This window comes from Melanerpes formicivorus, unplaced genomic scaffold, assembly GCF_026170545.1.
Source record: "Melanerpes formicivorus ecotype bairdi unplaced genomic scaffold, bMelFor1.0.p_v2 SCAF_3, whole genome shotgun sequence".
NCBI lineage: Eukaryota > Metazoa > Chordata > Aves > Piciformes > Picidae > Melanerpes > Melanerpes formicivorus.
Window position 1 is genome coordinate 14,078,461 of NW_027142355.1, and position 12,425 is coordinate 14,090,885.

The window sequence follows — 12,425 nt, forward strand, 5'->3', positions numbered from 1 at the left end:
GCCGGGCGCCTCCATGCGCCGGCTCTTGGCAACCGGCGAGGTGAGGCGAGTGGGGCCCGGTGCCCAGGACCGAGGCTCACTCCGGCCCGCCGCTCGCCGCCACCATGCTGCGGAGCGCGCAGGAGGGGCAGGTCACGGCCGTCACCAGGGCGCTGTCGGCCGGTAGGTACCGCTGGCCTCTCGGGCGGGGGCGGAGGCTGGAGGAGGAGTAGCTCGGCCGTGGGCCTGTAGTCGGTACCGAGCCACCAAGTCGGGGAGGGGACCGGTGGGCTGTTGTCGGGATCTTCCGCCGCTACCCGTGCTGCCGGGACGCAGGGCAACCCTGTGCCGTTGATGTCAGGACCGGGGCTTCCCGTGGCTTGAGCGAGTGCGTGTGCCCGGGATAAAATAAAAGAAGAACAAACATCCCCCAGGCACCTGCTTAGGCATTAGAGTTGAAAAATCCTATGTTTGTGAAGAGCTTTCCTGTTTACTTTACTTTAACTCTGTCCTCTTCGCGTGTTGCATCTGCCTCAATGCTCATTTCAAGTCGGTGTGTGGAGCAACAAGTCTGCTCTCGCTGCCAGAGGGAGTGGCCTGTAACAGGGGGAGCGGCAAGGCAGAGAAGAGCGATCCCAATATAATGTTGTTGCTGCCGCTGTAGCCCCATGTTACCGAAGCAAAGAAGATGTTAAATATCGTTTCATGTGTGCCTTCCTCTCACGGGAAAGTACCTTTCAAGACTGGAGAACACAGTGAAGTGTTTGGAAGCTCTAGTCTGCTGAGCATGTGTTTTGGTTCTTGCACTGCATAAAGCAGTCTCGTGGTTTTTAGAGCGAAGTAGAAAATGACAATGTATCCAGCCTTGTGTGGTGCAATACTCTGTGGGCTTTGATGGGGTTTAATTTAAAAGAGAAAAAAAGAAGTAAATTCCAAAAGGTGAAGTTGCTTTTATGTTTTTGCTTATAGCATCAATACTCTGTCAAGTGGAACCTGTGGGAAGATGGTTTGAAGCATTTGTTAAGAGGAGAAACATAAATGTTTCTGCCTCTTTCCAGGAGCTAGAAGATGAGAAGGAGCTTTCTGAAGAGTCAGGGGATGAAGAATTGCAGCTTGAAGAATTTCCTATGTTAAAAACCCTTGATCCAAAGGACTGGAAGGTATTTGGTTAATATAGATTAATTATAATTATTTTTGCAGGAAATCTCACATCAAAATTATTTGCCATTCCCAGCTGCTAAAGATGCTCTTCATCCCCTCTCACCTGCATCTGAATTGGCTTGTGTCCATTAGCATGATACCTGGGTTTGTATTTTTCACACATGACTGACCAGGGGAATTCAAGCATGTCAGGATAAGAGCTTAACAGCTGTTTTTCATTTTACTACCTGTAAGCAGTCAAAATATTTTCTCCCTATTACCACCTCCCTTACTTTGGAATTGTAGTAACACTCTTAATACTTATAGACAGCAATTCAGTTTTCCAATAATTGAACTTTCTTGGGATTCAATGCTTCAATGTAGATTAAGCTACTTGACTTTCTGTAGCAGTGGCTCAGACTATTGATGTTCCTTTATTCAGTAATTACAGTCTTTACAGCATTGTTCTCTTTCTAATATTGAGGAAGCAATCCTATCTCTTGCTTTTCAAAGATGGGAAGGAAAAGTTTTTCTGCATGTGCTGTGGCTTTTTGGGTTGCATTTATCAGTGTTTATTAGGAGTCTACCTTTTTTTTCCCCTCAGAATCAAGACCATTATGCAGTTCTTGGGCTAGGAAATATACGATACAGGGCTACTCAGAAACAAATCAAAGCAGCTCGTAAGTACTCTTCCTGCATAAGCACCTTTTCTACATGAAAACACATGCATGTCACAGACAAGCTTTTTACTTCTAAAAAAGAGGTCTAAAAATGCCTGTTCTCTGATTGTGTGTTGCTGATCAGCCTTCTAAATTAATATTGCAGCTCCAAAATCCACAGGCTTAAAGCTGGGGAATTAAAAAACACATGTCAGTTTTCTTGCCTGTTTGGCTTTTCTTATTGTGAACACATGTGAGACTAAAACACTGTATGTCTGAGTTTTTGAGCCTGCAGTCAGGCTCAGGGAAAGGCAGAGAGAAGACAACAGAATTAGCCAGATGGAACAGAGCAGTAGTTCTTGGGTTCTCAGGTGTTCAAGTAACTAAAAGTTACTTAGGCCACTGAGAAGCCTGGATTTGCTCCTTCAGTCACTTTACCACGTGAAAGCTGTAGAGTTCCTGTGGCTGGACCTGTGGGTTATTACCAAGCCATTAAATATGTAGTTCTGTGAGGTTAAGTTTCCTTGATGTTTGGAGAAGTAAATAATAAAACACAACAGTGTTTACCAGCTGGCACAGGAAACTGTTGCCTCAGGTGCACACTGCTTAGCAGTGAAATATGTGCTAGAATAGCAGAGTACAGCACCTTTTCTGGTGATGACAAGTGGTCTCACTGATCTTGCTGACCAGCAGCTGGGGGCATCTCTCTGCAGGATCTGAACAGCGTTCAGTTATGACCCGGTGGTGTAGAGATGTGAGTCCTTCTCACCAGCATATACTGTGCTTTCCTGTTTTTGACAAGGATTCTGATTTGTTTCTCTAAAGTCAGGTCATTGTAACTACTCACATGATACCTTCTCTCTGCTATACTCTAGTGAGCTAAGAAGGTACAGGTGATGTTGTGTGCTAGCAAGGCTAGAGCTTTTGGCAAAGAAGTGCCTTTAAACACTAAGGCAAGCCTGAGAGGAACTTCACTGATACTCTGCCTATGCTACTGGTCCCTTAGCATTTAGGGCCTAAGCAGCATGAGAGCATGACCACAGTCATGGGTGTGAATGTCATCCATGGGTGGATGCTGTGCCCTTCTCAGGCTCATGGCTGTAGTTCAGTTGCTGAATTTCGTCTTGAATTGTGTTCAGAACTTGAATACACAAAATACACTTGAGAACACAATTTTTAACTACTTTGTCATTGGGCATAACAATTAAAATTGCATTAATTATTTTTCTGTTTCATTGGGAGGATTGCATAGGAAATTGTACAATCTTGTACAGTTAAGGTCCTGAAACTGCACCATGCTTTTGAAGCTAATTGCACACTTAGAGTTACTGAAACACTTTGCTGTGCGTAATATTAGAATAAGTCCCAGAGAATGATGAAGGTGGAATAGTTTCTGAATTGTGATTATTTTGTGTCCCAGCAAAGATGAAATTATTTTAATTATGACACTAGTGTTAAAGAAAGATTATTAATCTCTGTTTTCTTCCAGATTGTGTTGGGGTTTGGAGGTTTGGGTTGTTTTGTTGTGGTTTTGGTTTTCTGTTTAAGAATCTAATTAGAGAAATATGAATTTGCATTCTTGTATTACTTTGTGAGAAATAAACTGTTGATGATGAAGCATTTCTAAACATAATGCATCTATGTGCTAGATAAATCCATGGTTTTGAAGCATCACCCAGACAAGAGAAAAGCTGCAGGGGAACAGATAGGAGAAGGTGATAATGATTATTTTACATGCATAACTAAAGGTAAGCAATTATTAGATACTCTCACAATTTACTTGATAATCTGAACCATCTGTAGTGCACAGTTAGTCCTTTAAAGAGTTGTCAAGTTACTAAAAAGCCAGCAAAGTTCTTTTCCATTTTTGAAACCTGCCTCAAGAGCTCAAGGTCCCACCAATATAACTTCCCCCCAGGCAGAAGTATGTGAATGCAGCTGGTAGGTGTTTGTCTGCCGTGGCACTTGGTTACAGAATGGGAGTACTTGCAACAGTCAGCCTATGCAAGCAGCCACTAGAGGTAGTCAAACACCTAGGATCAGTTGTCCTGCTCTGAAGTGATTCCCAAAGACACCACCAGCGGCTGAAGAATCTGCATTCTAGTTTCTCAGCCAGCAGAGTATCTGTTGATTCAGTTTGGCTGCTTTTTTTGTGCAGATGGTTCATACTTTTTCTGAGTGTCCTGTTTTCAGCTGGGTTAGAGTTAATTTTCTCCTAGCAGGTGGTACAGTGCTGTGTTTGGATTCAGTGTGATGATATATAATGCTGATAACACCCTGATGTTCTGGCTCTGCTGGTACCGAGCAGCACTTACACTCACTCAAGGACTTTGCAGCTTCTCACACTGCTCTGCTAGGGAGGAGGCTGGGGGCTTAGAAGAAGTTGGGAAGGGACACATCCAGAAGAGCTGTCTCAAGCTGACCAGAGGCATATCAAACACACACACATACATATGTATATATATACACACACACACACTATAACTGCCTGTGTGGCATTATGCTGAGCAACAAAACTGTGGGACTTGGTGGGGGGGCGACTAATTGCTGTGAGTCATTGGTCAGTGGATGGTAAGCAACTGCATTGTGTATCATTTCTATATTTTCTTAGCATAATTTCCCCCTTCTTTCCTGTCTTATTAAACTGCTCTAATCTCAACCCAAGAGGTTTACCTTTCTCTGACTCCCTTCACCCACCCATTGAAGGAAGCAGAGGAGGGAAGTGAGTGAACAGCTGTGTGGTTTTGAGCTGCCTGGACACTGAATCTCAGAAGAGCTCCATCACCAGCTGCAGAACTGATGAATGGCTCCTGTTCTTGCCAGTTGTAGCACCACACTAACTCAAGAGACTGCTTTTATTCCCTGCTTATCTTAGAGACTGCTTTATCAATTTATCTGCAGGGATCTGGTGTAGGATAAAAGCCTGAAGACACCATCACCAAACTTCCAGTATCTGAACCAAATGTACAATTATCAAAGTACTTTAAATATAGCCCAGTTTGTGACACTGTAATGGTTATATGTGTTGGTTTTCATAAATATCCTCCTACTTAGCTGAACAGGAATGGACAGCAATGCTATGTGGCATCAGTACAATAAATACAAAACTGTTCAGAACAGCAGAGCAAACACAGATCTGAGAACACTGTTTTAAGCATGTAGTAATGTAACATTCCCACCTTCTCAGGAAGCCTCACTTCATTGCCATGCCTTCTGTCTGCTGACTGTTTTTCAGCTTATGAAATACTGTCTGATCCTGTGAAACGACGAGCATTCAACAGCATAGATCCTACTTTTGATAACTCTGTACCTTCCAAAAGTGAAGCAAAAGAAAACTTCTTTGAAGTTTTTTCACCAGTTTTTGAAAGAAATGCCAGGTGAGCTATGTCAGCCTGCTTGGACTGTGACTGGAGAATCAGCCTTTGCAGACTTCAGCGGCATTGTGTTTGAAATCGATCTTGGGTGCGATTTTTAAGGGATACTGGCAGATGCATGAAATTGGTAGGAATGTAATGCAAATAAAATAGAGCATTCTCTATTATTTAATTTTATGCTAATCTGAACTGTCACACTGGTGCCATTGAGCTTAACCCATGAGACTTAAAAAAGTGAAGTTTGTTCTCAGCTCTGTTACTTACTGTCCTTTTTGTACTGCACACTGAGTACACCCAGTGTGTGTGTGTGCTACTGACTGAAAATTCCTCCTTTGGGATTTCCTTGTGAGGGTGGGACACTAGCTGTGTTCACCAGAGAAGGTAAATGTAACAGTATTTGGTGGTTCTCCCATAAGGTGTGTGACTTTTTCTGCATTTGACTTATGCTTGTCGATTAACTTTGTATCAAGGCTGTCACAACAGGCCTTTATTTTACCTTTTACAGGTATGAACAAAGTGTTTAGATGTGAGACACTTCAGCACACATTCTGAACGATGTTGATTATTTGAAGTGGATCTACTGAAATTTTTTATTAAGTATTCCAGAGATTCAGACCTGGATGTGTGGTTGTAAGACAGGTTGTTCCCTTCTCTGCTTGGAAATGGATGCTATGCCAGGGAGTAACAAATTCGAGAATGGAAGGTGTCCTTCTGGAGTTAAAATGGAATGGGGGCAAAGCATGCATCGTTCCCTCACACTCCATTACAATATGTGGCAAACTTTCTACAGCCTACCACAGAGCCAACTTCTTCACAGAGCACCTTTTGGCCCTTTTCTGCAAGCTGCTCTACCAGGACAATGTGTGTGGAGAACTGAGTAGCTGCAAAGATAGCCTGAGCTCATCAGATCTCCTTGTAGGCATGCAGACTCAGGCAGCAGTTTGTTTTTCTGGGAGAGCTTCCCAGAAGTGCCAATCTGGAGAATATTTAGAAGGAACTCTCATTTTATTCTTCTTTCCTGGTGCCCCTCTGTGGTGGTGGGAGGGAGCCTCTGATTGGTGTTTTGATTTTTGTGCTTACCACATACTGTGCTGTGAGATGAGGGTATCTGCATTGTCTCATCAGTATATCCTTTTCTTTTCAGGTGGTCAAATAAGAAAAATGTTCCTAAGCTTGGGGACATGAACTCTTCCTTTGAAGAGGTGGATGCCTTCTATTCATTTTGGTAAGTCAGCTGCTACCTCAGCTTCATGCATAGCATTCAAGAGGGCTTGCAGACCTTTTTGGTAGGTTGTTTGCTGTGGCCTGTCCTGACCCAGTAACATCACAAAATGACAGCTATTTGGTACCTGCCACAAACTCAGATAGCTTTCTCCTGACTGATGCATCCGTACTCTAAATTCAAGAGTAGCTTCTGGCAGTTCTCTGACCACAATGGCTGTAAATAAGTGGTGTTCATACTTCCACTAAAACCAGAAGAGTGAGTGAGATCTACTAGGTATTTAAGGTCTCCTAGTTAAGGGAGCTCTGTCTAATCCAATAAAGTCAGTAAAGATTATTGTTTGACTTCTCTGCTAGATACAGATGCCTATACAAGGTTTAAATTAATTTCTCTCTCAGCTCCACAAGCTGCACTGTAGATCCACTGCCTATAATGAGAGCTTAGACCATTGCACTATAGGCATTTAGAGCGGTCCTAAAACACCCTGTCCTGCAGTGCAGATAAATGTAAATCATTACTGTCAGTAGCAGTTTGTGTTTTGACTTTGTACAGTGGAGTCACCGTAGGTGCAGTACCATCACCACTGATGTATTACACACTGTAAATAACAGTACAGCTTCCTGTTAACACCCAGCAGGAGAAAAGAAAGATTATTTACAATAGTGATGCTATTTCCTTCTTTTGTTTAATTCACTTATTTTTAAAATATTTATTTACTTTAGGTATAATTTTGATTCCTGGAGAGAGTTTTCCTATTTAGATGAAGAGGAAAAAGAGAAAGCAGAATGGTATGTAAATAAAAAGAAATGTGACAAGAGACTGAGACTGAAACAGCAAGAGTTCCAACTGTCTATGATGTCTATGTCAGGAAGAAAGGTAGTCGAAACTAGACTGAATTCCACTCTCCCACCTTAGTGGTGAGGCATAGACTGCCTGTGGGCTCCTTTTTGTCTTACCCGTGTAACTGAAATAGTTCTTGCTTGCATCACAGAGTGGTTTCTCAGGTGCTCTGAAAGGTGAAAGGGCTCAGGTCCAGCCAACATGGATTCAGGAAGGGCAGATCCTGCCTCTCCAACCTGATCTCTTTCTATGATCAGGTGACCCCTCTGGTGGATGTGGGGAGGCCTGTGGATGTGGTCTACCTAGACTTCAGCAAGGCCTTTGACACCGTCCCCCACAGCAAACTGCTGACTAAGCTGTCAGCCTGTGGATTGGACCATTACACTCTGTGCTGGGTTAGGAACTGGCTGGAGGGCCGGGCCCAGAGAGTGGTAGTGAACGGTGCCACATCTAGCTGGAGGCCAGTCACCAGTGGTGTCCCCCAGGGATCAGCGCTGGGCCCTGTCCTCTTCAACATATTCATTGATGATCTGGATGAAGGGGTAGAGTCAGTCATCAGCAAGTTTGCAGATGACACAAAGTTAGGGGCAGATGTTAGTCAGTTAGAGGGTAGAAAGGCTCTGCAGAGGGACCTCGACCGACTGGTCAGATGGGCAGAGTCCAATGGGATGGCATTCAACAAGTCCAAGTGCCGAGTGCTGCACTTTGGCTACGGCAATCCCATGCAGAGCTATAGGCTGGGGTCGGAGTGGCTGGAGAGCTCCCAAACAGAGAGGGACCTGGGTGTGCTGATCGACAGCCACCTGAATATGAGCCAGCAGTGTGCCCAGGTGGCCAGGAGGGCCAATAGCATCCTGGCCTGCATTAGGAATAGTGTGGCCAGCAGGAGCAGGGAGGTCATAGTGCCCCTGTACTCTGCTCTGGTTAGGCCGCACCTTGAGTACTGTGTCCAGTTCTGGGCCCCTCAGTTTAAGAAGGACATCGAAACACTTGAACGTGTCCAGAGAAGGGCAACAAGGCTGGTGAGAGGCCTTGAACACAAGCCCTATGAGGAGAGGCTGAGGGAGCTGGGATTGTTTAGCCTGGAGAAGAGGAGGCTCAGGGGTGACCTCATTGCCCTCTACAACTACCTGAAAGGTGGTTGTAGCCAGGAAGGGGTTGATCTCTTCTCCCAGGCAACCAGCACCAGAACAAGGGGACAGAGTCTCAAGCTGCGCCAGGGGAGGTTCAGACTCGAGGTGAGGAGGAAGTTCTTCACTGAGCGAGTCATTCGTCATTGGAACGGGTTGCCCAGGGAGGTGGTTGAGTCATCGACCCTGGAGGCGTTCAAGGGGAGATTGGACGTGGCACTTGGTGCCATGGTCTAGTCATGGGGTCTGTGTTGATAGGTTGGACTCGATGATCCCCGAGGTCCTTTCCAACCTAAGTGATACTGTGATACTGTGATGCTGTGAGTTTAAGTTCAGGCTTGCAGTTCCAGCAAGTCTCAAACACAGATTGACCCTGGAGCTAGAATAGAGAGGCTGAGTAGGCAGGTACCATTGCTTTCTCCAGCTCTTCACTAAACTGTTGAAACAGAGTGATACTGTCTAGAATTTAGAGAGATTCGTTCTGATGGCGTGATGTTAATGAAAATTGTGGCTCTGTTGGCGTGGTGACAGTCACTGAATTACTCAGATCATGTTGGCATTGGAAAACACATTCTATTTGTATCTTTCCTGCAGCTCTACACCCAGAACGTTTAAGGTAGAGCACCAGATCATTTAGTCTAGCACATACTTCACAGGGCACAGCCGTTCACTGAGTCATCCTTGTATCACGGGCATTGTATGGACCTCTTCCTCCAATCTGAATGTGTATCAATTTCATAGCTGGATTCAGTGCTTACCATACTCTGTGGCTAAAACTTGTGCCATATCTAGGCCTGTGTCTAAGCATCAGTTCCTCTTCTGCTATGCCTTTTCCTGCTAATTGATTTTTTGAGCCTCTCTGGACCCAGTGTTCTCTCTCCTGTGAAGATTCTATGAAGGCACTGTACTCAGTTCTGTATTGCTGGTATTTTTGATTAGTGGCACAGATCAATCTGTGTTGCTTACTGGAAGGCTCTTGCATTACTTGCTTAGCTCTTTGTGGTTATTCTTGCCATTAGTCTCCTTTCCAAAAGCTGTCTAGACAAATGGTGTGTAGTATGGAGAACAGCAGAGTTACACCTCAGCTTCTGCTCAGATGGGTGTGATTCTTGTCACTCCTCCTTGCCAAAGGTGATGTTGTTGACAGTTTAAACTTTCAGTCTGCACACAGTATGCTCCTACTCTGTTACAGGATTTTCTTTCTTCGGGGGGGGATTTTTCTGTATTTGGTTGTGTGGCTGGGGATGCAGACCTCCACTGAAAATATGCCTCTGTGCTGACAGCACTGACAAACATTTTCAGAGTTAACCAGTTTTAATCTGTTTGACCTGAGCCGTGTGGCAATGGATTGACTCTGCAGTATTATACCCCAGTGTCACAGTACTTCATACAAAGTGTTGTTTCTGTGCAGGTGGGTTACTTGGCATCGCAGAATCATGACCTGCATTGTTACATGATTCTATTGCTGCCCTTTAGCTAAACTGTATAGCAACATCTCTGTCATTTTGCTTGGGTTTAATGTTAGGTCAGCAGGTGGATTGCATTTGGAAAACTCAAGTCCATGATCTCTCCCTGCAGTGGTAGATAAGCAGCTTGTTTTATCCAGTTGATGTCATTGTGTGAATATTCAGCACTTTGACATGAGCTTAGGGCCTGCAACTTCTTGAAGTCTGTTTTTGAAGTGTTCAGAGAAGCACATCTGTGTGGAGAAACATTTCTTTCAAGTTTGCTGTTGAATTTCTGTAGGGTGTGAGCGCTGAAGTAACTCTGCTCTCCTTTTTCAGTCGAGATGAAAGGAGGTGGATTGAAAAGCAGAACAGAGCTGCCAGAGCATTGAGAAAAAAAGAAGAAATGAACAGAATTAGGACACTTGTTGGTGAGTATGCAAACTGCTGGCTTTTAAAGAGAGATTCGTTAGCTAACAGTGGAAGGTTCCTGGTTTTCTTCTGGACATGATGCATCCTTTCTTCCACCAGACAATGCATATAGCTGTGATCCCAGGATAAAGAAATTCAAGGAGGAAGAAAAGGCAAAGAAAGAAGCAGAGAAGAAAGCAAAGGTAGAAGCAAAACGGAAAGAACAGGAGGCGAAAGAAAAAGTAAGTGAATACTTTACTTGGGTTGAGATACCCTGCTGCAGCTTCTTGGGTGTATCACAAAGTGCTGTTAGAGTTCGGTTGGGGATCAAAGATATGTTGTCTTTGATCCCTTTGCCACAGGCAATGCAGGATTTGTCATAGGAATGAGATGAAAACAGAGCATGAGTCTGAAACAAGGAATGTTCTAAAATTAAGTTCTGATTTTGCATGTACTCCTCTGTTCCCTTCTCTGCCTTGCTGTCCTTCATAATGTGGGTACAGCTGCTTGCCATGCGTTTATGGTTAATGGGCATGAAACATTTGGAGGTTACATAACAGCCCTGATTAATGTTACCAGTTTGGAAAAGAAAGCTCTGGCAACAGGTACCAGGAATGAAACAGAACTTAAGGTGCTAAAAAGTGACTAAAAAAGCCAGTACAGCAGCACTGCAAGATCTTCTGTTAATGAAGCAGGAGCAAATGCCACTGCCTTTTCCCAAACTTAACTCTTGGGGCAGGCATAGGAAATTTCATACATAAGTCAGGATTTATAAACTAGGAGTCCTCATAGTGAGTATTTGAACGCTCCACCTCCTCCCTCAGAACTTCTGACAAACCACAGTATCACAGTATCGCTAAGGTTGGAAGAGACCTCGAGGATCATCGAGTCCAACCTGTCACCACAGACCTCATGACTAGACCGTGGCACCAAGTGCCACATCCAGTCCCCTCTTGAACACCTCCAGGGATGGTGACTCCACCACCTCCCTGGGCAGCCCATTCCAATGACGACTCTCTCGGTGAAGAACTTTCTCCTCACCTCGAGCCTAAACTTCCCCTGGCGCAGCTTGAGACTGTGTCCCCTTATTCTGGTGCTGGTTGCTAGAGAGAAGAGACCAACCCCTTCCTGGCTACAACCACCTTTCAGGTAGTTGTAGAAGGCAATGAGGTCACCCCTGAGCCTCCTCTTCTCCAGAAACCACAAGCAAACCCCACCAAGCCCAGGAGCAGTACAGTGTAATATTTGGTGGCTGAGTGACTCCAGAACAGAGCCACTCTGCTGAGGGGATTTTGTTTAATTATTTTCTTAATTTGTTTTTCCTTCTGATTGCAGCAGCGGCAAGCAGAGTTAGAAGCAGCACGGTTAGCAAAAGAAAAGGAAGAAGAAGAAGTTAGGCAACAAGCATTGGTAGCAAAAAAGGAAAAAGAGATACAGAAAAAAGCTATCAAGAAAGAAAGGCAAAAGCTGAGAACAACATGCAAGGTATTTAAATATGATTATAGTGAAATGGAGGCTAGATCAGTGAAATCACTGCTCGGTCAGGCCTGAGCATGTGCTTACTGGTGCCTGTGGCTGGAGCTGGGTACGGGAAGTGGGTTCACTAAAAAGCTAAAGACTAAAACACAGACTTAATGTGTTTGAGTTATGGGTGCAACTGACCAAACAGGTCGAGAGACAGCAGTGGCTGAAGAATGCCTTTGTCTGAAGGGACAGGGCAACAAAGTTCAAGAACTTTGCAGAACATGTATTTCTGCTTCCAGAACTGGAATTACTTTTCTGATAATGAGGCAGATTGTGTTAAGATGATGGAGGAGGTGGAAAAGCTTTGTGACCGTCTTGAGCTAGCAAGGTAAGCCCTGCTGCTACTGCTTCTGCTCCTTTTGACCCCCCTCTTCCTGCCGGCTCTCTGTTGTAACTCAGTAATTTGTTTTTAGTCTGCAATGCTTGAATGAAGCACTTACATCCACCACAAAGGAAGGAGGAAAGGCGGCTGTAGTAAAACAGGTAATTATGCTGAGTGTCAAATCAAGATACTAGTAACCTGATCGATGGAACCCACAGCACCAAATCCAAGTCAGATCCGACAGAGCTGCTGTGGAACCCTGCCTGTGAAACAAAGGCCTAGGGTTCAGAGTCCCAAGGCAAACTTAGCTCAACTTTGTTTTACACAGTGCAGTTCAGGGCTAGTGAAATAAGTAAGGCCAGCTGAGGAAAAAGATATA

The 12,425-nt window shown here is 44.5% G+C and overlaps 1 protein-coding gene across 2 annotated transcripts in view; it reads left to right on the top strand.

Moving 5' to 3' along the window:
* The window catches only part of DNAJC2 (DnaJ heat shock protein family (Hsp40) member C2), a 17,324-nt gene continuing 4,899 nt past the window's right edge, over positions 1-12,425 (top strand). Inside the window, exons 1-12 of one of the 2 annotated variants that reach the window (XM_068167172.1) lie at positions 1-162; positions 949-1,139; positions 1,724-1,799; positions 3,428-3,526; positions 5,014-5,155; positions 6,297-6,377; positions 7,097-7,162; positions 10,129-10,220; positions 10,321-10,442; positions 11,536-11,685; positions 11,964-12,052; positions 12,138-12,207. In XM_068167172.1, the coding sequence (XP_068023273.1) occupies positions 105-162; positions 949-1,139; positions 1,724-1,799; positions 3,428-3,526; positions 5,014-5,155; positions 6,297-6,377; positions 7,097-7,162; positions 10,129-10,220; positions 10,321-10,442; positions 11,536-11,685; positions 11,964-12,052; positions 12,138-12,207 (1,236 nt within the window). In that variant the 5' untranslated portion in view covers positions 1-104. The remainder of the gene's footprint in view (positions 163-948; positions 1,140-1,723; positions 1,800-3,427; positions 3,527-5,013; positions 5,156-6,296; positions 6,378-7,096; positions 7,163-10,128; positions 10,221-10,320; positions 10,443-11,535; positions 11,686-11,963; positions 12,053-12,137; positions 12,208-12,425) is intronic. The other variant, XM_068167178.1, reaches the window with a different exon arrangement.